The 23,962-nt window shown below is 59.9% G+C and overlaps 3 protein-coding genes across 3 annotated transcripts; all 3 read left to right on the top strand.

Moving 5' to 3' along the window:
• The first annotated feature begins 962 nt into the window (after positions 1-962).
• LOC139047916 (uncharacterized) lies at positions 963-5,047 on the top strand. Its single transcript, XM_070522090.1, has 4 exons — positions 963-2,256; positions 2,614-2,909; positions 4,113-4,419; positions 5,007-5,047. The coding sequence occupies exons 1-4, from the start codon at positions 963-965 to the stop codon at positions 5,045-5,047; spliced, it is 1,938 nt and encodes a 645-aa protein (XP_070378191.1).
• Positions 5,048-5,049: 2 nt separating this feature from the next.
• On the top strand, positions 5,050-6,855 carry LOC139047915 (uncharacterized). The gene has a single exon (XM_070522089.1). It carries the CDS (start codon positions 5,050-5,052, stop codon positions 6,853-6,855), a length of 1,806 nt encoding a protein of 601 aa, XP_070378190.1.
• A 49-nt stretch (positions 6,856-6,904) lies between these two features.
• On the top strand, positions 6,905-22,911 carry LOC139047914 (uncharacterized). The gene is made up of 4 exons (XM_070522088.1): positions 6,905-8,198; positions 8,556-8,851; positions 10,055-10,361; positions 22,763-22,911. Exons 1-4 carry the CDS (start codon positions 6,905-6,907, stop codon positions 22,909-22,911), a joined length of 2,046 nt encoding a protein of 681 aa, XP_070378189.1.
• The last annotated feature ends 1,051 nt before the right edge of the window (positions 22,912-23,962 follow it).

The raw sequence follows: 23,962 nt of genomic DNA, 5'->3' as shown, positions 1-23,962 counted from the left end.
GCATCGAGTCCGTCCGAACCTGCGACGGAACGTCGTGGCAGTCGACGCGCTGCCTGGCACGGACCTGTCTGCACTGCTCGCCGTCCGGGTGATTTGCGACGTGCCCGTCAAGGCGAAGGCACTCATCGCCGACTCTTGCACGGGCACGCTCTTCAACGTGGACCCGGCGATCGATGGGCCTTCCATCCTTGAGGGTATCGAGAGCCGGGTGCCCGTACTCGCCGTCACCCGAAGCGGCGATGTCGCAACACTACGCTTCGCAGGCAGAGACGTGCCGGAAGAGGTTCACCTCTTCAAGCAGCGCCGCAGCGTACGTCCGCAGCTGCCGCGGCCGTTGCAGTGCGGTCGATGCGGCCTCTTCGGGCACGCCACAGCCACCTGTTCTCGCGACCCGCGCTGTCTCCAATGCGCGGGGTCGCACGCGACGACCGCCTGTACTTCAAAGCGGACCCGATGCATCAACTGCCGAGGCCCGCACGAGTCGACAGAGCCACGCTGCCCCAACTGGCAGCTCGAGCGGCGGGTGGCGAGCATACTCGCGAGAACCGTTCCGCGCATCACGCGCAAACAAGCCCTGGTTCTCGCGAGGAGCAATGCCCCTGCCGAGCGGAATCAGCAGCCGGCCACCACCACCACAGCACAGCGCGCCCCCGAGCCACGATCATCGCCGTTGGTTCAGCCGGGCCGATCATTCCGTGACGTGCTGGCCGGCAACACAGCACCGCAGCCAGCCGCCGAGAGCAGCTCCGCCCAACCCCGCAGCACGACGACACCCGATGCACGTGACCTCGTCATAACGACGCTCGCGTCGGCATTGCGTGCACTTTTGGAATCGGTACCTGCCGACTCCCCAGCGCGCCACATGTGTGTGGCAGCACTGGAAATGCATGACGCCCTGATCCAGCATGGCTAGTACACCAGTGGGGCAACGGCCGCGCATTGTTCAATGGAATGTTCGTTCGATGCGCCGCCGACATCCAGAGCTGGCGGATGGGGCTCTTTCGGACGGATGTGACGTGCTTGCTTTGCAAGAAACCCACGTCCGCCCGGGAGAGCTCAATCTGCCTGGCTTCGTCAGCTACCACAGTGCTGCTGGCTGCGAACAGGCGTCATGCACGGCCATTCCGTGTACCGATTCCACTCATCCGGCTGGGCGATCTCGCGCGTCACTTTACGTACGCGCTGGGCTCCCTCAAGCCGTGGTGAGTGTGGACGATTTGCCGTGCACGGGCGTCGAGTGCGTGGCGGTGACCGTGCGAATCGGAACAACCGACACGTGCGTCGCGAGTGTTTACGCGTGCTGCGGCGGCCGCTGGGACAAGGAGATGGTCGTCCGGCTGTCACAGCGTGTGCGCGGCGACCTCGTGATGTGCGGTGACTTCAACTCGCACAACACTGCGTGGGGTTCGAGCCACACCGACAGCAGTGGCCGGGACCTACTTGACGCCATCCAGCAGGCGGGTCTACTGATAGCCAACACGGGTGTTATCACTTTCGCCCGTCGTGGCTGCGAGGGAAGTGTGTTGGATCTCTCGCTAGTGTCGGAACGCTGCCATTACATCTGGCGCCGCAGCCCCGACATGCGAGGGTCCGACCACTACCCCATCCACCTCGAGCCCCGCCGTGCCGCCCACCTGCCGACGCGTGCGTACAATGTTGTGAATTGGCCGCGATTCCGGGAACTGTGTGCTACAGTGCCAGTCTCGGAGTGCAGCGGGTTTTTCCAACACATCGCGCAGTGCGCGCGTGCCGCGTCGACTCGCTGTGTCGTGCCGGCCGGGACGCCCGTTCCCGACATCAAGCAGCTGAACCTCCGCGCTGCGCGTCGCAGAGCCGAGAGGCTAGCGCTGCGCTCGGGCCAGCGCGAACATTGGACTGTGTACAACCGGCTGGACGCGGTATGCCGTCGCCACGCGAAGCAGCGCCGCAACGCCAGCTGGTCCAGCCTCTGCTCGTCGCTGGAACGGGCGAGCGTGCGATCGAGCCCGTGGCGAATCCTGGGGGCGATCCTGCGGCCCCGCCTTCCACGCTGCCCCGCCCTCTCCATCGCCGTGGCGCGCGGCATCACGAACGGTCAGCTGGCCGAGCTCCTCGCTGAGACGTTCTGCCCGCCGCCCACCGTCCGTCCACCGGCGCCGCACGTGCTGCAGCCGCAACCGCACCCAAGGCGCGAGCTGCATGCCCCGGAGCGATACTTCCCATCGGCCGGGATCCTCGAGGACATCAGGGCGCTGTGCGAGGCTGACTTTACTATCGGTGAGCTTCGCACAGTGCTCACATCGAGGAAGCGCCGCTCAGCACCAGGTTCCGATGGCGTCACATATCAGATGCTTAGGAACCTGGATGGTGACCAGCTCCTGCTGCTGCTCGACGCCTACAACCACGTCTGGCGGACCGGCAGCATCCCGGTCGAGTGGAACGAGGCGGTGGTCGTCCCGCTGCTCAAGGCTGGCAAGGCAGCCAGCAATCCTGCCTCGTACCGGCCCGTCTCGCTCACCTCCGCTGCTGGCAAGGTGCTCGAGGCCATGGCGCTGCGGCGGCTCGAGTGGATCACGGCGGCGCTCGACACCTTTGCGGCGGAGCAGAGCGGCTTCCGACGACTCCGGGCCACAGCAGACTGCCTTGCCGACGTGATCGCCACGCTGGAGACAACGAAGCGTCGAGGCGAGGCAGGCTACCTCGTTCTCCTCGACGTCGAGAGCGCCTTCGACCGTCTGCCACACGCCACCATCATGGACGCTCTCGATGCGCTCGGAGTGTGCGGACGAATGCGCGGCTACATCGCAGCTTTCCTTGGCGGCCGGACGATGCGGGTGCGCGTTGGAGGAGCGCTCAGTCGGCCGCGTGCGGTTGTGACAGGAGTGCCGCAGGGCAGCGTGCTTAGCCCATTCCTGTTCAACCTCGCGCTGGCACGCATCCCCGACTACATTCCCCAGTTCCCGGCGCACGAGGTTCGTGTCGCAGTGTACGCGGACGACATCGCGTTGTTCGCGATCGGCCCCACCAGCGTCGGCTATGCGGTGCGTGCTTGTGTGCAGCGCGCGCTGGACGGGGTCGATGCTTACATCAGCGGCATCGGCCTCACCCTCTCGGCAGCCAAGACCAAGGCGCTCATCGTGCACCCAAAGTACGATGGGCAGTACCGCACGCCGCGCTTCACCCTCCATGGAGTGCTACTTCCGTGGGAGAAGCGGGTTCGCTACCTTGGCCTTGTCATCGACCGACGGCTGAACTGGTGTGCTGCAGTAGCTGCCCTGCGGAAAGGTGCCGCGCAGGTGGCGGGCGCTGCGCGATCCCTGCTCGCTCGTGGCCAGGGCTGCTCGCCGTCTCTCGCACTACGCCTCTACAATTCCGTGGCCTCAGCGCGGATCTTGTACGCTCTACCGCTGGCGGACCTGCAGCCAACGCAATGGAAGGTGATGGACGCGGATCACCGAGCCGTCATCCGCCAGTTCCTGTGCCTCCCGCGATCTTCACAGAGCGGCGCCACTCTCGCCGAGGCGGGGGAGACACCCATCTCTCTCCGTGCCGAGGGGCGCGCCCTCAACCACGTGGAGCGCCTACATCGCTCGCGGCACGGCCAGCAGCTGATCGGCCGGCTGCACTCTCTCCCGAGCTCCGGCATGGGTCGCCGCGCCGCCCAGTTCGCCAGCCTGGTACGGGGTGGCGCCACGTGTGCGTGGCTTGCTCCGCCCCCGCATCGAGAGCGTCGTCTGCTCGTCCGCACGACCATCCCTGGCGTTCGAGGCAAGCGCAATACAGCGCTCTGCGCCTTGCAACAAGAGACGGCTGCAGCCATCAGCGAGCAGCTGGCCGGCCGGGTGCTCGTCTTCACCGACGGCTCCGTCTTGCGGGACGGTGCTGCTGCTGCCGCGTGCGTAGCTCCTGAGATCCCCGCGCACAGTCAGTGCCGCGTTTTGAACGCGGTCTCATCTACGCACGCGGAGCTGGCGGCCATCGACTTGGCGGCCGAGCTCATTTACCAGCGGCGCATCCCTGCGGCGGCCATCCTGACGGACTCCCGTGCGGCACTACACATGCTGTCCAGAGCCGACCAGGGACCCCCGCTGATTCAGCGCCTCCTACACAAGATGCGTGGCGTTTGCGAGCAGGGATGCGACCTCGTTCTGCAGTGGGTGCCTGCCCACATCGGCATACACGGGAACGAGGAAGCGGACCGGCTCGCGAAGGCCGCACACACTGCGCCAGTGCCCCGGTCGCTCGTGGTGACTCCCTTTGACGTCGCCCGTCACACCGTGGCCGGCATGCTACGAGCGAGACACCCGGACGCCCGCGTCGCCAGTGGCAAGCCGCCAAAGTTGCTGCCACGTTCGGGCCTTCACCGACGAGACCGGGCGCTGCTGCTTCGCCTCCGCATCGGCTGCCACCGCACCGCGGCAAGGACACACCGCATCCAAGGTACGGGGAGCCCTCTTTGCCTCAAGTGCGCCGATGTGGAGGACTTGGAGCACGTGCTGTTACGGTGCCCTGCGTACTCTGCTCAGCGCGACGCGCTCACGAGCGCTTACCGCCGCCTCGGACTGCCGTGCGACAACACCGAGGCGCTCCTGTTCCCGGTGGCGCACTCGTCGTTGACCGGACGCGCCTTCGTGGCGCTGCTTGAATTTTTGGACGGTGCCGATCTGTACGAGCGGCTGTAGCCGCCGCGCCTTCCTGGCGAACCCTTACCGCTGGGCTATCTATCACTCGTTACTCTTTTTTTTTTCTCTGCTCTTTTTGTCCCTTTCCCCTCACCCGTACAGCGCCGTGGAGGTGCCCTCGCACGAGAAGCAGTAACAGCGCTGTACTTATCTCTTCTTTTTTTCCCCTTCTAAAACCACTCACACACGCGACCGGTCGCGGGGGGGAGTTCCTTCTGCGCCTCGGACCTGTTCGAACGTCTCCGATCGAACTCACCAACCAACCTCCATGCCGCCCGTGTGCTGCACCTACGACCGCGCTTTCGAGCGTAGCCCTTTTTAGGGCTCCCAAGGGTGCACACGCAGTCGGAGGTACCTTCGTCCAGGGCTTCTTTCCACTGCACTGAGGATGTCCGTCTCCGACAACCCAGTGCAGGGGCCACGCGGCCCCACCTCAGCGCACTCGCCGGCGCTCAAACTGCTTCTTGCGGAAGCGAGACGGCAGTTTTGCGCCACCGCCGAGAACGAGGAGCAGCCTGTCGAGTCTGCAGCCCCATCCCCGAGGTTCCTACGCTCGGGAACCTGCAGGGACACTGCCCCAGTCGCAACACAGCGTCGTCGACGCGGCCGTGCTGCCCCGCACAACGACGACGACGGCGGAGACAACACCGGCAGCGAGAGCGACGACGACACCGCCAGCTCGCGCCGCTCTAGCAGCTGCCCGCCTTCCTGCTCCTACTCGTCAACCAGCGAGAGCAGCAGCGAGGACAGCCAGCTGACACTGGCCACGGACTCGGCGAGCAGCCGTTCCCCGTCGCCCAGCGCCCAAGAAGAAAGGGTCGGCGCCCCCGCTACTGCTGAACCAACTGAGGAAGCCGTGCCTAATCGTACGCCGCACGAGCCCCCGGAACCGGAAGGCGCCCACGCCGAGACCGAGGCGAGCGCGCGCGCGGCGGAGAGCGATGCTCCCGAGAGCGTCTCCACGGCGCATGCGCCACCCTGCGACGTCACGGCGCACACGCAAGGCGATGCCCCGCCTCCACCCGCGGACCCTCTCCTCCCCGGCGCGAAGCAGCCGGGTAGGAAAAAAAACAGCCGGCGTAAGCGCCGGAACGTGCGGCCGGTGACCATCACCACCGTCGCTAAAACCGGCGTACGTTCAAGCGCCCCTCCTGCGGCACAAGACACCGCATCGACCAGTGAAGGACGGGAAACCGTCCTTTACAGACCGCTCGGGAGGAAGGCCCATTTCCTTGCGGCATCACGCGATGCAATTGCCGCATTCCTGGCCGGTGTTTCGGGGACACATCGAGTCCGGCCGAACTTGCGACGGAACGTCGTGGCCGTCGACGCGCTTCCAGGCACGGACCTGTCTGCGCTGCTCGCCGTTCGGGTGATTTGCGACGTGCCCGTCAAGGCGAAGGCACTTATCGCCGACTCTTGCACGGGCACGCTCTTCAACGTGGACCCGGCGATCGATGGGCCTTCCATCCTTGAGGGTATCGAGAGCCGGGTGCCCGTACTCGCCGTCACCCGAAGCGGCGATGTCGCAACACTGCGATTCACAGGCAGAGACGTGCCGGAGGAGGTGCACCTGTTCAGGCAGCGCCGCATCGTGCGCCCGCAGCTACCGCGGCCGTTGCAGTGCGGTCGATGCGGCCTCTTCGGGCACGCCACAGCGACTTGCTCTCGCGACCCGCGCTGTCTCCAGTGCGCGGGGTCGCACGCGACGACCGCCTGTACCTCAAAGCGGACCCGATGCATCAACTGCCGAGGCCCGCACGAGTCGACAGAGCCACGCTGCCCCAACTGGCAGCTCGAGCGGCGGGTGGCGAGCATACTCGCGAGAACCGTTCCGCGCATCACGCGCAAACAAGCCCTGGTTCTCGCGAGGAGCAATGCCCCTGCCGCGCGGAATCAGCAGCCGGCCACCACCACAGCACAGCGCGCGCCCGAGCCACGATCATCGCCGTTGGTTCAGCCGGGCCGATCATTCCGTGACGTGCTGGCCGGCAACACAGCGCCGCAGCCAGCCGCCGAGAGCAGCTCTGCCCAGCCCCGCAGCACGACAACACCCGATGCACGTGACCTCGTCATAACGACGCTCGCGTCGGCATTGCGTGCACTTTTGGAATCGGTACCTGCCGACTCCCCAGCGCGCCACATGTGTGTGGCAGCACTGGAAATGCATGACGCCCTGATCCAGCATGGCTAGCACACCAGTGGGGCAACGGCCGCGCATTGTTCAATGGAATGTTCGTTCAATGCGCCGCCGACATCCAGAGCTGGCGGATGGGGCTCTTTCGGACGGATGCGACGTGCTTGCTTTGCAAGAAACCCACGTCCGCCCGGGAGAGCTCAATCTGCCGGGCTTCGTCAGCTACCACAGTGCTGCTGGCTGCGAACAGGCGTCATGCACGGCCATTCCGTGTACCGATTCCACCCATCCGGCTGGGCGATCTCGCGCGTCACTTTACGTACGCGCTGGGCTCCCTCAAGCCGTGGTGAGTGTGGACGATTTGCCGTGCACGGGCGTCGAGTGCGTGGCGGTGACCGTGCGAATCGGAACAACCGACACGTGCGTCGCGAGTGTTTACGCGTGCTGCGGCGGCCGCTGGGACAAGGAGATGGTCGTCCGGCTGTCACAGCGTGTGCGCGGAGACCTTGTGATGTGCGGTGACTTCAACTCGCACAACACTGCGTGGGGTTCGCGCCACACCGACAGCAGTGGCCGGGACCTACTTGACGCCATCCAGCAGGCGGGTCTGCTGATAGCCAACACAGGCGTTATCACCTTCGCCCGTCGTGGCTGCGAGGGAAGTGTGTTGGATCTCTCGCTAGTGTCGGAACGCTGCCATTACATCTGGCGCCGCAGCCCCGACATGCGAGGGTCCGACCACTACCCCATCCACCTCGAGCCCCGCCGTGCCGCCCACCTGCCGACGCGTGCGTACAGTGTTGTGAATTGGCCGCGATTCCGGGAACTGTGTGCTACTGTGCCAGTCTCGGAGGGCGGCATGTTTTTTCAACACATCGCGCAGTGCGCGCGTGCCGCGTCGACTCGCTGTGTCGTGCCGGCCGGGACGCCCGTTCCTGACATCAAACAGCTGAACCTCCGCGCTGCGCGTCGCAGAGCCGAGAGGCTAGCGCTGCGCTCGGGCCAGCGCGAACATTGGACTGTGTACAACCGGCTGGACGCGGTATGCCGTCGCCACGCGAAGCAGCGCCGCAACGCCAGCTGGTCCAGCCTCTGCTCGTCGCTGGAACGGGCGAGCGTGCGATCGAGCCCGTGGCGAATCCTGGGGGCGATCCTGCGGCCCCGCCTTCCACGCTGCCCCGCCCTCTCCATCGCCGTGGCGCGCGGCATCACGAACGGTCAGCTGGCCGAGCTCCTCGCTGAGACGTTCTGCCCGCCGCCCACCGTCCGTCCACCAGCGCCGCACGTGCTGCAGCCGCAACCGCACCCAAGGCGCGAGCTGCATGCCCCGGAGCGATACTTCCCATCGGCCGGGATCCTCGAGGACATCAGGGCGCTGTGCGAGGCTGACTTTACTATCGGTGAGCTTCGCACAGTGCTCACATCGAGGAAGCGCCGCTCAGCACCAGGTTCCGATGGCGTCACATATCAGATGCTTAGGAACCTGGATGGTGACCAGCTCCTGCTGCTGCTCGACGCCTACAACCACGTCTGGCGGACCGGCAGCATCCCGGTCGAGTGGAACGAGGCGGTGGTCGTCCCGCTGCTCAAGGCTGGCAAGGCAGCCAGCAATCCTGCCTCGTACCGGCCCGTCTCGCTCACCTCCGCTGCTGGCAAGGTGCTCGAGGCCATGGCGCTGCGGCGGCTCGAGTGGATCACGGCGGCGCTCGACACCTTTGCGGCGGAGCAGAGCGGCTTCCGACGACTCCGGGCCACAGCAGACTGCCTTGCCGACGTGATCGCCACGCTGGAGACAGCGAAGCGTCGAGGCGAGGCAGGCTACCTCGTTCTCCTCGACGTCGAGAGCGCCTTCGACCGTCTGCCACACGCCACCATCATGGACGCTCTCGATGCGCTCGGAGTGTGCGGACGAATGCGCGGCTACATCGCAGCTTTCCTTGGCGGCCGGACGATGCGGGTGCGCGTTGGAGGAGCGCTCAGTCGGCCGCGTGCGGTTGTGACAGGAGTGCCGCAGGGCAGCGTGCTTAGCCCATTCCTGTTCAACCTCGCGCTGGCACGCATCCCCGACTACATTCCCCAGTTCCCGGCGCACGAGGTTCGTGTCGCAGTGTACGCGGACGACATCGCGTTGTTCGCGATCGGCCCCACCAGCGTCGGCTATGCGGTGCGTGCTTGTGTGCAGCGCGCGCTGGACGGGGTCGATGCTTACATCAGCGGCATCGGCCTCACCCTCTCGGCAGCCAAGACCAAGGCGCTCATCGTGCACCCAAAGTACGATGGGCAGTACCGCACGCCGCGCTTCACCCTCCATGGAGTGCTACTTCCGTGGGAGAAGCGGGTTCGCTACCTTGGCCTTGTCATCGACCGACGGCTGAACTGGTGTGCTGCAGTAGCTGCCCTGCGGAAAGGTGCCGCGCAGGTGGCGGGCGCTGCGCGATCCCTGCTCGCTCGTGGCCAGGGCTGCTCGCCGTCTCTCGCACTACGCCTCTACAATTCCGTGGCCTCAGCGCGGATCTTGTACGCTCTACCGCTGGCGGACCTGCAGCCAACGCAATGGAAGGTGATGGACGCGGATCACCGAGCCGTCATCCGCCAGTTCCTGTGCCTCCCGCGATCTTCACAGAGCGGCGCCACTCTCGCCGAGGCGGGGGAGACACCCATCTCTCTCCGTGCCGAGGGGCGCGCCCTCAACCACGTGGAGCGCCTACATCGCTCGCGGCACGGCCAGCAGCTGATCGGCCGGCTGCACTCTCTCCCGAGCTCCGGCATGGGTCGCCGCGCCGCCCAGTTCGCCAGCCTGGTACGGGGTGGCGCCACGTGTGCGTGGCTTGCTCCGCCCCCGCATCGAGAGCGTCGTCTGCTCGTCCGCACGACCATCCCTGGCGTTCGAGGCAAGCGCAATACAGCGCTCTGCGCCTTGCAACAAGAGACGGCTGCAGCCATCAGCGAGCAGCTGGCCGGCCGGGTGCTCGTCTTCACCGACGGCTCCGTCTTGCGGGACGGTGCTGCTGCTGCCGCGTGCGTAGCTCCTGAGATCCCCGCGCACAGTCAGTGCCGCGTTTTGAACGCGGTCTCATCTACGCACGCGGAGCTGGCGGCCATCGACTTGGCGGCCGAGCTCATTTACCAGCGGCGCATCCCTGCGGCGGCCATCCTGACGGACTCCCGTGCGGCACTACACATGCTGTCCAGAGCCGACCAGGGACCCCCGCTGATTCAGCGCCTCCTACACAAGATGCGTGGCGTTTGCGAGCAGGGATGCGACCTCGTTCTGCAGTGGGTGCCTGCCCACATCGGCATACACGGGAACGAGGAAGCGGACCGGCTCGCGAAGGCCGCACACACTGCGCCAGTGCCCCGGTCGCTCGTGGTGACTCCCTTTGACGTCGCCCGTCACACCGTGGCCGGCATGCTACGAGCGAGACACCCGGACGCCCGCGTCGCCAGTGGCAAGCCGCCAAAGTTGCTGCCACGTTCGGGCCTTCACCGACGAGACCGGGCGCTGCTGCTTCGCCTCCGCATCGGCTGCCACCGCACCGCGGCAAGGACACACCGCATCCAAGGTACGGGGAGCCCTCTTTGCCTCAAGTGCGCCGATGTGGAGGACTTGGAGCACGTGCTGTTACGGTGCCCTGCGTACTCTGCTCAGCGCGACGCGCTCACGAGCGCTTACCGCCGCCTCGGACTGCCGTGCGACAACACCGAGGCGCTCCTGTTCCCGGTGGCGCACTCGTCGTTGACCGGACGCGCCTTCGTGGCGCTGCTTGAATTTTTGGACGGTGCCGATCTGTACGAGCGGCTGTAGCCGCCGCGCCTTCCTGACGTACCCTTACCGCTGGGCTATCTATCACTCTTTACTCTATTTTTTCTCTACTCTTTTTGTCCTTTTCCCCTCACCCGTACAGCGCCGTGGAGGTGCCCTCGCACGAGAGGCAGTAACAGCGCTGTACTTATCTCTTCCTTTTTCCCCTTCTAAAACCACTCACACACGCGACCGGTCGCGCGTATTCCGATCTCGTTTGTTCGGCTACTGACACTGCCGCGATGCCTCCCCAGCCCAGCGGTAAGGCCGTGAAGAAGGCCGGCAAGGCGCAGAAGAACGTGCGCGCCACCGACAAGAAGAAGAAGAAGCGCCGCAGGAAGGAGAGCTTCTCCATCTATATCTACAAGGTGCTGAAGCAGGTGCACCCGGACACTGGAGTCTCCAGCAAGGCCATGTCTATCATGAACAGCTTCGTGAACGACATCTTCGAGCGTATCGCCGCGGAGTCGTCCCGTCTGGCTCACTACAACAAGCGCTCGACCATCACGAGCCGGGAGATCCAGACGGCCGTGCGTCTGCTGTTGCCCGGTGAGCTGGCCAAACACGCCGTGTCCGAGGGCACCAAAGCCGTCACCAAGTACACCAGCTCCAAGTAGGCGACCGAGCGCTCGTCCGCGCAGCCAACACCCAACGGCTCTTCTCAGAGCCACCCAAGGTGTCTGCATTGGCATTGGGATGTAGCGAGAATCTCGACAATTCCGTCCGTTCCCTCTGTTTGACGCTTCCTCGTTTGCAAACGCCAGGCGCGCGCTGTTTGCGTTCTCGTTGTGACAGCGCGTGCGCTGAAAGATTTGTAGCAGAAACGCACAGAACGCCATGCGCTCAGCACAACAACACACACACAAAAAGGGACTCTCACGCGCCGATAGGGCCATTTTACTCCGCATTGGCTGCTTCAACACAGCGCAGCGGATGTCTCGCCATTCAGTTCCGTTTGCCAGAACTGCACTGCTGGCGTTGATGAAACTCTCGCACACGTACTTCTCGACTGCGCCGCATATATCTCAGCTCGTGAAATCCTAATCGACGCCCAGGACTCCCCATAGCCCGTCCCGAGGACTTTCTGTTTCCTAGGGGTCTTGCGGGTTTACTCAAAAGAGCCTTCCCAGCTCTCATTGATTTCTTTGAGTCGTCGAACCTTACCACGCGGCCATCGGCGCCGTTTCACGCTTCTTTTCTTCACGGCCTTACGCTCGTCCTCTCCCGTATTTGTTTCTCTTCACTCCTTTATTCGCCTTACCCTCCCCCGTGCAGTACTGTTGAGGTGACCTCCTAAGCGAGAGACTGTTGCGGTACTGCACTCTTCTCTTCTTTTACCAGTTCAACGTCACTTACTACTACTTCTTGTTTACAAACACGCGGCGCGCGCTGTCGGACAGCGCGTGTGCTACAACTTTTGTAGCAGAGCCGCACAGGAAGCCATGGGCTCAGCACAACAACACGCACAAAGCAAGTATGGGATGGGGCGCGTGAGGCGACTCTGCGCGAGCGGCCACGTTCGCCTGCACTAATTACCACGGCGCGTGTTTCACACACCTAGGACGATGAGGCGGTCGTTGCTGCACATTTACTTAATTCTGGTGTAGCGTAACTTTTAAAAGCAGGCAGCCCTCATCCCTCTTTTGTTTTTTTCACGCTTTATGTCTTCTCTTGTTTCGACGCGCTTTTAAAAGCGGGTCCTGAGGTGTGCCTTCATGGCTGCTAGAATGCCCTCTCGGCGGCCGCCCGCACGTAGGCAGCAGTGCTCCGGACTGAAATTCAGAGCCGCGCCATGCCAGTGCCGCATCGCTGTAGCAGTGGCTGGCGAGCGGAAATGGGTTAGCACGTTCACGAAGCAGCAGTGCGTAAGGGATATTTTACACTGTTATTACAAATGTATGTGTGAGTGGCTTTAAAAGGGGGAAAAGGAAGAGATAAGTACAGCGCTGTTACTGCCTCTCGTGCGAGGGCACCTTCACGGCGCTGTACGGGTGAGGGGAAAGGGATAAGAAAGGGTAGTGAAGAAAACAGAGTATAAAAGTGAATTATTACAAATGTAAGCTCTCCGCACACTTACATAGCTAGCGGTTTCGCGCGCGCCCTGCGTATAGCTGCCTTCGTACGGGGCGACGGGAGAGGGAGGAGGTCGGAGCGCCGTCAACAATGCCCTCTCTCTCTTCCGTCCCCTAGAATGCTGAATTGGGCTCGCGCGCGCGTCTTACGCTGGTTTCGGTGACGTTATCTGCGAGGCTACGTAAGCTATCGCGACGAAATTTGACGGTCGTGTAGGCACCAGTGAGCGGTGCCGGCGTGCGAAATTTGAAACGCCTGAGGCGAAGAGAGCATGAACGCGCCCTGTTTTGCGACTAGTGATCAAGGGAACGATGTTGGCGTGGCTGAGTTTGAAGTTGTGCGCACGGTGTGCTTTGCGGCAATGACCAGAGTGCACTTGCAAGCGTATCCGAGCTACCGGTGAACAGAACGAGTAATCATAATTACGAGAACACAATAAACTTGTTCCTGGGGCGCGACACGAGCAGTGAGTGCGTGCAGCATAGGACAATAACGTTGTTGACACGTTCATTTATTTATTTTTTTTTTCTCTTGGCGCGTCGAGCAAAAGAAGAAGTGAGGCGGGTTGAACATCAGCAGTCAGAGGTGCCAAAGAGAAACAACATGAGAAAAAAAAAAAAGTAAGCTCCGCGATTGTGTTACGAAGCCACTTGTCTCGAACTCAGTGCGTGGCCTAAGAAGGGCTCAGTGCAGCCACCCGCGACTCACTCGCGAAGAGAGGCCGCGCTGCCCGTGAGCCAATCGGCGCGCGTTTCGCCTCCTCGCCCTCTTTTTTGCGGCGCGGCTTCCTCGCTCGGTCGCGGCGCAGGGACTCGGCATTCGCTCTCCTGACTCGCTTCGAAGCAGCAGCAACAGCCGAGATGTCTGGACGTGGCAAGGGCGGCAAGGGGCTCGGCAAGGGTGGCGCGAAGCGTCATCGTAAGGTGTTGCGTGACAACATCCAAGGCATCACCAAGCCTGCCATCCGTCGCCTCGCTCGCCGTGGTGGTGTCAAGCGTATCTCTGGCCTGATCTACGAGGAGACACGCGGTGTGCTCAAGGTGTTCCTCGAGAACGTGATCCGGGACGCCGTCACCTACACTGAGCACGCCAAGCGCAAGACCGTGACCGCCATGGACGTGGTGTATGCCCTCAAGCGTCAGGGCCGCACCCTCTACGGTTTCGGAGGCTAAGCAGCACGCGTGCGCGCCGTCGTCTGCAAGCAGCGCATCAGCTCCTCTGAAGAACCCAACAGCCCTCTTCAGGGCTACCCACCTGGTGCTTCGGCAGTGACGCGCAGGATTTGCGATCTCCTGCTCCGTTAGCCCTCTTTTGCATGCCATTATCTCGCATTCGGCCGCACGAGACGCGCGGTGAACTTGGGTCAGGTGAGCGAGCGCAACCGCATGTATTTGCAAGGCGTGGTAGCATTGCTTTTCGCCCTCGCAAGGCGAGCTTTGCTCGATTGCATTTGCGCTCGCCACTGTGTGCTGTGTTGCTCCCATTTCAGTCGCCGTCAGTCTGTCCGAGTTGCGACGTGGCGGTCGTTCGTGCAGCTCAGTTGTCGCCTTTGGTTGGACCCTGGTAGAGGCAACCAGAGTGGAATGATGATTAAAAGCAAGAGGTAATCATAAGCTCGTCGATGCGCATTTTGTCGCTTTGAAGTGGCTCGCTTCCTCTACTCCCTTGGAGAAGAGTACGAGCCGCGCGGCAGCGGGCGCATTTCAGTTAGGTAAGTTTTATATTTGACAAAGATAGCTCATGTGGGTACGCAACAAAGCAAAGCACGAGGAAAATATTGCCGGGCACGGGCCAGTGTGTAACAGCTGAAAGCGAGTTTTCTACAGGCAGCGTTTATTTGTTCTTTCCAGTGCAAGCGTTAAATGATTGAGCCTACTGTGTCTTAGCTCAATTCGCATGGCTTCGTTGGTTTGCGTGTGTGCGTCGGAGAAAGAATAACGAGCCAGTCCTCTTGCCCTACGAGCTGAGCGCCCGTCGTGTCCCTCGTCTAGCCTGCGGTTGTTGCAAGCCACCACCGTGCGATTCACAATTGTGTAACTCTTTTGAGCGACGCAAATGAATGCTAAGGTGAGATTAGCTAGTTAACTTTCGCTAGAACCGAGCTCACTGCGTTGTATTCAAACGGACGAGGGTGCGCGCGGTGGACACCGAGGCGCGTGCTGTTTTCATTGATGCTGTTGTTTGTGATACTTGTGTACAGGGTCACAGTGGGATTTCTTATTAGCGCGCTATAGGTGATAAGCAGTTGGTTCGATGCCTACGTGGCTCTTCTTGCAAGCCAATGCACTCCTTAGTTGACCAGAACAAGCGGAAAATAAAATAGAGGAGCAGAGCGGCGAAGTGTGCTTACTGAGACAGAAATATGCTTGCACAGTGCAGACTCACTTTCTCTCGTTATTTCTATACGACTGGCTCTTTCGTCATGCGTGCGTGTAGGTGATGCTGGGCGACCCTTGTTCGCGCCATATACTTAGATCGGTCAGGAAGCGGGCGCTGGACATGCGCTGTATTTAAAGAAAACAAAACTTTTTCGAGCGACGTATCCGTGCATGCCACACGCCGCGCGAGCTGGGGAAAAAGAGAGAGAGGGATGGGCGATTTGAGCGGTGCATCACGTATTTGTCGAACTCTTCGCCGCCAGAGGGAGCCGCCTGTCCTACATACGAACATTTGTCCTTGTGGCAGCTTATGTCCGGCGTATTACGCGCTGTAAGGCGGTTGCGTAATGGCATGGACGCGCCAAAGTGCACAAGACTACCTCTTGCCGCTGCATCCCTGGAATTTCGTGTATGTGCAAGCTGCTGTACAGAAAGATTCCGAATTCGAACCGGCTCCCTCACTCGTGGCACATGTATTGGCACGCGAAGGTAAGAGAAACTGACACACGCCGGCCGTCGTCATTGCACGGATTTCGCATTCGTGTTGCGCTTAATGAAAGCCAAGCTCGCGCCTATTATTTTACATTTGTCCCACGAAGCCGCCGGGAAATAGCAACGTGAGGTGATGGCCAAACAAGTCAACAAATGGGGAAGGAACAGTCAGAGAAAATGTACGGGCCCCTTGCTTTGAAGAAGCGTGGCACCATTGGTTTATTTCTTTTCGCTTGTCTATGTTTGGATTACTACTGCGAAGTCACTGGCATGTGCGTGCAAAGGGCATAGCCGAGGACCAAGCAAGGCGTACACAGTGATGTGTACGCCTCTCATGACAACAACGGGTTGTCATGAGAGAACTACTGCAGCCATGTAAACAAGGTTCTTGTTGCATGTGAGAAAGAAATGTCTGGTGGTGCTGTGACGTTCCTTTTTTCTTTTTTTTTTTCCTTCCATAATGCTCGAGTACTGGCAGGTTAAGAGGTACAAAGTTTCATATCTCAACAATACAAAGCGGTACCGCGATCGTGTGAGCTGCACACAACTACTCACGGAAGTTTTGTCTAAAAATTTTTATCCCACCGAAAACGCCTGTAACGTCTACGAAGGTATTGTAAAAGCCATACTCACACATGACTGGTATATCTCATCGAGGCGTGTAAATTGTGTTCCCTTTATACATATCGCCTTGTGCAATTAACAGAATTTCCAAATCCAGTTCCATCGCTGTGTGACGGAGCCTTCAAGCGCACAGTGGAACTGTTTTTTCTCTCTTCCATTTCACAGTTTTCCACACTCACTGAGAAAATAAAAAAAAAAGAATATTAAGAAAGAGGCAGAGCTCGGCATCAGTTGAAAATTGCACTGTTGCAGGCGCGGCCTTTGAACATCTTCGTTTACACGCAATTAGGCGCACCAAATTCGGTGCATTAGTTGGCGAGGAAATACATTTCTCCCGGCGGCTGCCGAGCTGGAGCTTCGCTATAAGATGACAACAACGCCGTCGATCCTGTGGCGAAGTTGCGTGCGTGAATGAAATCGAAAAAGCTAGCTGACGAAATGTAGGCACTGTATAGAGCAAAGTGTTGCGTTTCATGAGTGTTTGTCAAAACATGGGTGTCCCTTGCAAGTGCGAAAACTGTGTGCCGAATGCGTGGCACGGGGAAGCCGCGCTTGGGATCGCGCCTGCGAAGCGTTGGTTGATGCTACCTTGACATATTGTTTAAGGACCCTTCATACACACGGAAGTACCGCTTGCCTGTCCATAGTTTTGAGGCCCCAATTAGTTGCCCATGTCTCCTAACGCGCGTTCAACACCTGTCAATATTGTATTCCAAATTCGCTCTTAGAGCGGAAGTACATCGTTTTCCCTGCAACTCTCAAGTGGTGCTGGTAGTCCGTACGTGAGTTTGTCGTTAATCTTGCGAGGCGCATGCGTTCTTCTATGCGTGGACGGCAAAGTGCGGTACTGGCATGTCTGCACATGCGAGACGGTTTGCCTCCGAGTGCGGCCAAAACACGACGTTGTTGCCCCTCGAGAAGGCACCGTGGCGCGCACTTGTAGTTCGTGAAACGAGCATCAGCATGATCAAATCAAGGCAGTGGACAAGCAGTAATGTACCCTAAACCTGCCACCCATCTCCGTCGCGCGGAGATCGCGATAACAGCTCCGATGGCGTTGGGCGTGGAGCGCTAACCACTGTCGAGATCAGTGGTGTGGTCTCACACTCGGCACTGGCAATTCGCGACGCGCGGCGGTATAAGCGAGATTGTGGTGTTGGCTGAAACGGAAGAGAACAGCGCGGCATGCTGTCGTGTTTAAACTCAATTAAACCGCCTGCGAATGTGCTTTCCTTAGCCGCGAACAGGGCGGCCGCGCGAAAACGTGCCTCCTCCAGCATCCTGGCGAACGGCGGCGGCGTGCGCACCGCCCGAGACGGCTGCGCTGGCGCTGGCCAATCGGCGGGTGAGTTGGAGAGGAGAAGAGTAGTGCGGCGAAGCACGACGCGCGCGGCGCAGGGGTCATTTTCACTCCGGCAGTCGACGACTTCGGACGCTCGCTCCGTTCGCCATGGCCAGGACCAAGCAAACCGCCCGTAAGAGCACCGGTGGGAAGGCTCCGCGTAAGCAGCTTGCTACCAAGGCTGCTCGCAAGAGTGCACCTGCCACAGGAGGGGTTAAGAAACCGCATCGCTACAGGCCTGGGACCGTGGCCCTTCGTGAAATTCGCCGCTACCAGAAGTCGACCGAACTTCTCATCCGCAAGCTGCCGTTCCAGCGCTTGGTGAGGGAAATCGCTCAGGATTTCAAGACCGACCTCCGATTCCAGAGTTCGGCTGTGATGGCCCTTCAGGAGGCCAGCGAGGCCTACCTGGTCGGTCTCTTCGAGGACACCAACCTGTGCGCCATCCACGCCAAGCGCGTTACCATCATGCCGAAGGACATCCAGCTGGCCCGGCGCATCCGTGGCGAGCGCGCCTAAGTTCGGCCGCTGTCTGCGCCGCAGCCTCGGTCGGTCAGGCAAGCAACACAAAACGGTCCTTCTCAGGACCACCTACATGTTTGCTTCGGCCACGGGAGCACGCGAGACCACGTACTCCAACCGTACCCTCTCGGTCTGTCTGTTCTGTTGTTGTTTTTTTATTATTAATATTTGTGCGTGTGTGTCTGTGGTGGGCTGCCGGTGCGAGGTGTTGCCTCGTTTGGTATGCATATGGTAAGTATTGCGCGCGCTCGAGCACGAACAAGAAGAGAGAGGAAAATAAAAAAAAGAAACAAAATGCGCGTTCGTTGCGAAACGGTTCGCGCATTCATGCGAAGAAGCCGCGCCCCAAAACGAAATTAACGCGGCCGATGTTGCGTGCAAGCTTTCGTGTATTGGAATGCCATGCGTGCGTTTGTTCACGTTCCTCATGCATACCTGCCTGGCTCATAAGTAAGTGCATGCTGGTTGCGGATATGGCCCATTTGTTGTTTGTTTTTAAGGGCCCATATCACAGTCCACTACGCGAATTGCAGTGAGGCTCGTGCCTGTGCGCCCCCGGACACCCTGAAGCTCGCTTTCTATCTACATTCGTGCACTGACATGCCAGCTAGCTAGCAGCAGCAGCAGCGTCAGTTCAAGAGTGGGCACGGTTGCGATAATTCAAACAGAGGGAAACGGGCGCAGAGAACGGGATTGCCAAGCAAAACCCTGCCGTCACACGCATTTCGGTGGTCCTGACAAGGACCGTTGGGTTGTGCGACGAGCGCGACTGTAGTCCGGCGGCTGGGAGCTCGCTTACGCCTTCTTCTCGGTCTTCTTTGGGAGAAGCACAGCTTGGATGTTGGGCAAGACGCCGCCCTGCGCGATCGTCACGCCGGAGAGCAGCTTGTTCAGCTCCTCGTCGTTGCGGATGGCGAGCTGCAGGTGGCGGGGGATGATCCTGGTCTTCTTGTTGTCACGAGCCGCGTTGCCAGCGAGCTCGAGCACTTCGGCAGCCAGGTACTCGAGGACGGCCGCGAGGTAGACGGGAGCGCCCGCTCCGACGCGCTCGGCGTAGTTTCCCTTGCGCAGGAGACGGTGGATACGGCCCACGGGGAACTGGAGACCCGCGCGGCTGGAACGCGTCTTGCTCTTGCCCTTCGCCTTGCCGCCTTTGCCGCGTCCGGACATGCTGTACCGTTGTCAGATGGGAGGAGGACTTGGCACCTTTGAAGGCACCGCGTCCATGAGCATACATATCTCATCAACCCATCATCATCCGATACGTCGACCCCGGTACTCCCCCACAACCCGGGTTGACTGGGTGGGGGGACTTGGTTCGGGCCAACGGTCCTTCCCGGACAAGGGGGCTGTTGTGGTGCAGCAACACAAAGTTACCGCACGCAACACACAAACAGCCATGCTGGTCGTACAGGACTCGAGCCTGACTGACCTTCGGACTGCCTCGGCGCAAAAGAGGCTAAGGCATACAACCATGCAGAGCACCAAAGCCGTCCACGGAGCAGCGCGACCAACCAAGGGTGCGCCGCCACCGGTTCTAGCTCTGGGTTCCACTGAACCAAACAAAACCCCGTAGATCGACTGGCGCACACGGCCGAGTCGAGCGACCTTAGGAGCATGCATCATAACTTAATGGAAAGCTTTCCGCCTGACTCATCAAAAATTACCGCAGGACGGGCCCACACTTCGAGAAACTTCTTCTCGCCCAAGCGGTGCCGCTCCCGGGTGAGATGGAACCAGACCTCCTTCCGTGCTTTCGCAAGCACTTCGTGAAGGCCCGGCGCCCCCCTCCCGAAAACTGCATCGCAGCGTGCCAACCAAACTTGGTAGGAGCACTCAGCGAGGAGAAGCACGAACTGGTTGACCGCCTGATTAGGCAAAGGGTGCAAAAATCGGACTGTCTGATAGGGAATGCCTGGGAGATTAAAAAGACTAGCAATCCTACGGAGAAGAGCTGCAGGAAGCAAACACTGCGCAAACGCATGAACCGTGTCCTCACGAGCGCCACAGAACGGGCACGCTCCACGAACCGGGACGGCTGTGAAGGGCCCGTAGCCCAACGGCAGGCACCCTCGCGCCAGGCGATACATGAAAGTGGCACGCCTAGCGTCGAGGAAACCGGCCGTGATGAGCTTCCAGTTTGGCCTGTGGATGGACAGGTCATACATATGGCAATGCGGGGGGAGGCCTGGGGTGAGGATGTCTACTAACTCTTGGAGTGGAGTTGAAACTACGTCGATGTCGGGGCGAACCGTGCGGAGGCTGACCAAAGAGTTGGCAGCCGCCGCATAAATGGTGGATGGGGTTCCTGAACGAGGAGCACAGTGGGAAAATGTGCTCTGCGAAAACAAGCGGAGTCGGGTGCTAAGGAAAAACGAGGTAAAGCTTCGAGTCAGGAGCATATCCGAGTTAAGAGCGACCTGGGTCCATCTGACGTGTAGTGCGGTAGCCACGATGCCCAGGTCGGGAATTCCGAGTCCTCCCTTATCCCTGGGCAGCTTGAGCACCCGCCTAGCTACACAACCAGTTGTACCCTTCCAAAGGAAGCGAAAGAGAACCCTCTCCAAGATGAGCTTGGTTCGGGTTGAAACAGGAGACACACACGCCACATACGTCAGGAATGAAAACAAAAGTGAGCGCAGGATTGTCGCTCGAGCAGTCAATGGGCATGACAACGCGCTGAACTGCTGAATTCTGGTTTCAAGCTTCTCCTTAGCCTGTTGCCAGTTTTCAGGAGACAGACCATCTGGTTCGAATTGGAAGCCTAGAATGCGCAGCCGCGTTTTCACGGGGAGACCATGAACGGGCTGCGGACTGGACGGAGTGGAGTTCAAGTACATGGCTGCACTTTTCGACCTATTCAACCTTGCACCACTCGCCCCGCAGTAACTGTCCATGACCTCCAAGACGCCGCAAACTGAGGCTTCGTCCGGGACGACAATGGACAAGTCATCCGCATAGGCAAATAGCGCGACCGGAGGGGAACCTGGTGGGAGTAGGAACCTGCCAATTCTGCGGTCACAAGACAACCTCTGCAGAAGCGGTTCAAAAGCGAGCACGTAGAGGGCAGGTGAGAGGGGGTCCCCCTGCCGTACACCACGCCCCACAATGAACGCCTCCGAGACGCGGTCCCGTATGACAACGGCAGAAGTCGGTCGAGAATACAAAGCTTGGACCATCTGCCGAAAACCCACACTAAAACCAGCCTCTTCCAAAACACGGAAAAGGTACCTATGGCTAATAATGTCGAAAGCCTTCTCCTGATCAAAGGAGCAAAGAATACCTGGAAGTTTCCTGGTGTTTGCCCACAGGAGAAGGTCCCTCAAAGCTATACCGTGAAGCTGAGTAGAGCGCCCCTGGACACTGCATGCCTGGTACGGACCCAAAACAGTGCTGAGCGCTGGTGTGAGTCGCGTACACAGACACTTTGCTATGAGCTTATAATCGCAGTTCAGAAGCGTGATTGGACGCCATGCTCGCAGATCAGTGCTCCTCGACTCGTCCTTGCAAAGGAGAGTGATTAGCCCTTCTCGTTGAGACGCTGACAAAGTCCCTTCACTGAGTAGCCGGTTCACCAGTGATGTGAACGGCTTCCCTAACATTGTCCAAAATTTAACATAAAACTCGACTGTAAGACCATCGGAACCTGGACTGCGATTGCGCTTCATAGACTTCAAGGCAGAAAATAGCTCGTCCTCATCTATGGCTGAGTCGCACACTTGCGGCGGCTCAGCTGGTAAAACAAACGGAAAAACAGCTGGAGAGGCAACTGGTTCGGCATACAAAGACATGTAAAACTGCCTCGCCAGTGCAAGCACTCCGTCTGGTGAGTCGACTATGCTATTATCGCGTGGATCTACTAGGGAAGAGAGAGTTGTGCTCTTCCTTGAAAGATGTTTACGTAGGACATTTCTGCTGCACCACGCTTCCATTTCCCACAGCTCTGCCCGGGTTGTGGCCCTCAAGCCATCCCAGCGTCGCTGCAGGAGAATGCGAAGTTCCTTTCGGAGTGAGGCCAGCGCCGGAGCGACTCCAGGCCCGCCGGACAGTGGCCTCGAGAGCAGGAGGATCGCGTCGGAGACGATTTTTATCTCCTCACGCTCCTCGCGCGCCCGACGCTTGCCCCAAGACCTGAAGCACTCACACACCCTGACTTTCACGTCATCCCATTCCGTACCACTTAGATTCGCTGTGTTATGAAGCGATCGAAATAGTATGGATGATACCTCTGCGGTTGCCTGCCTATCTTTTAGGAGACGTGGATTTAAGCGCCATGGTCTCTTTGCTCTTGGTACTAAACTAGAATCGGCAAACCGCAGAAATAGGAAGCTGTGGTCGCTAAGAGCAGAAGGAATTAACCACGAAGAATGCATACTGGGAGCCAGTGACGACGAGATGTAAAAACGGTCGATGCGGCTCTGCCCACCCCTCCCTGTCCATGTCATTCCTGACTGTCCAGGGCGAAGCACGCGCCAAGCATCGACCAGTCCCAGCCCATCGACGAGGTCTCGCAGTACACCATTACCACGCTTATCTTTCGTTATTGAAGTCCCTCTACGCGAGAGGCGGTCAACCAGTTCTAACACACAGTTGAAGTCGCCTACTAGAACTAGTCGAGAGGGACCGACCAAATAGGGTTCTAATGTACGGAAAAACTCTTTTTGTTCTCTAGCCTGGTTTGGAGCATACACGTTAACAATTCGAATGCCACAATCGAGATCCACCGACAAGACGCGGCCCTCGGAATCCCTGGCATGGCGAATAACAAGGCCGTCGAAATGCGGCATCAGAACGATGGCCGTACCCCGGCTGCCCGTCGCGCCATAACTCCAGTAAGACCGAGTGCGAAAAATCCGGTCGAAGTGGCTGATCTGGCCTAGCCTATGAATGTAAGTTTCCTGCAATACGAGAATATCTACCCTTCTGGATTTAGCCAAATTTACAACCTCTAACTGTTTAGAAGCGCGCGACAAACCCCGACAGTTAAATGTAGCTATAGTGAGAGAAGAAGCCATTTTAAAGGAGAAAGAGATTAGCTAGAAGCTAGTAGAAACAAAGGAAGACGAAAAGAGCTAGGAAAATAAATAGAGAGCAGGCTAGTATTAGGTAATACTAGCCGCTAACGACAAATAAGCAAAGACTACTTATGAGAGGGTCTCCGAACTTGGAGACCCCTCATCAGTAGACTCATAGGTTCTGTCCGAGAGTAACGAGCAATCGCACCGTCCCCATCCGCAATTGGGACAAGGAGGAGAACCCTCCGTGTCCGATGGGACCTCGGTATCAGAATCGGAAGTATCAACGGCACTGCGCTTCAGTTCAGGAGCGCCAGTCTCCGAGCCTTGGGAGCCACCTTCGTCCGAGCTCGACTCACGCTCCCCGGCCGCCGCCCTGGCAGCGGAACCAGCGCGGTGTGCGCGCCGGCTCTTACGCTTCTGGTTCGACCGACGAGCAGTGTCAGTCGCGCCAGTCAGCGGTTGGGACGCGCCCGGGATAGCGGCCGGCGTAGCGAGAGGCACACCAGCCACGGAGGCGACAGCGACCGCCGTTTCAGCCTCCTCGCCCGCCGCCCCCTCGCACGTTGCCGTGACGGAAGGGGGAGCGACCTCGGTGGCGTCCACGGAATCGCCGCCGCTCCCGGCGGCATCGACCACGCTCAAGGAGCCCTGGCTCTCTCCTTCCTCCAAGGCAGCAACCGTAGCAGCTACCGGCGAAGTAACCGCTTCCGCGACGGCAGGTTTCTGCTGTTCTGGCCTCGCGGTTACTGACGAGTAGGTGCGGACACTACACGCCGAAACCGCATGGTCGCCGCCGCAACGTACGCACGCCGCGTCGCAGGACGCGTGGCCAAACTGCTGGCAGCGCGCGCACTGAGGCGTGTCGCACGCGGCGGCGTGGTGTCCTGCCAAGTTACACCTACGGCACAACCTA

This window comes from Dermacentor albipictus, chromosome 7, assembly GCF_038994185.2.
Source record: "Dermacentor albipictus isolate Rhodes 1998 colony chromosome 7, USDA_Dalb.pri_finalv2, whole genome shotgun sequence".
NCBI lineage: Eukaryota > Metazoa > Arthropoda > Arachnida > Ixodida > Ixodidae > Dermacentor > Dermacentor albipictus.
This window is presented reverse-complemented; position numbering and strand designations above follow the sequence as displayed.

Coding starts and splice junctions, on each gene's coding strand:
- LOC139047916 (XM_070522090.1), top strand. CDS start 963: ATGCGCCGCCGACATCCAGAGCTGGCGGATGGGGCTCTTTCGGACGGA. Junction 2,257..2,613: donor CGAGGCTGACTTTACTATCG/GTGAGCTTCGCA, acceptor TCCGGGCCACAG/CAGACTGCCTTGCCGACGTG. Junction 2,910..4,112: donor TCCTGTTCAACCTCGCGCTG/GCACGCATCCCC, acceptor GTTTGCGAGCAG/GGATGCGACCTCGTTCTGCA.
- LOC139047914 (XM_070522088.1), top strand. CDS start 6,905: ATGCGCCGCCGACATCCAGAGCTGGCGGATGGGGCTCTTTCGGACGGA. Junction 8,199..8,555: donor CGAGGCTGACTTTACTATCG/GTGAGCTTCGCA, acceptor TCCGGGCCACAG/CAGACTGCCTTGCCGACGTG. Junction 8,852..10,054: donor TCCTGTTCAACCTCGCGCTG/GCACGCATCCCC, acceptor GTTTGCGAGCAG/GGATGCGACCTCGTTCTGCA.
- LOC139047915 (XM_070522089.1), top strand. CDS start 5,050: ATGTCCGTCTCCGACAACCCAGTGCAGGGGCCACGCGGCCCCACCTCA.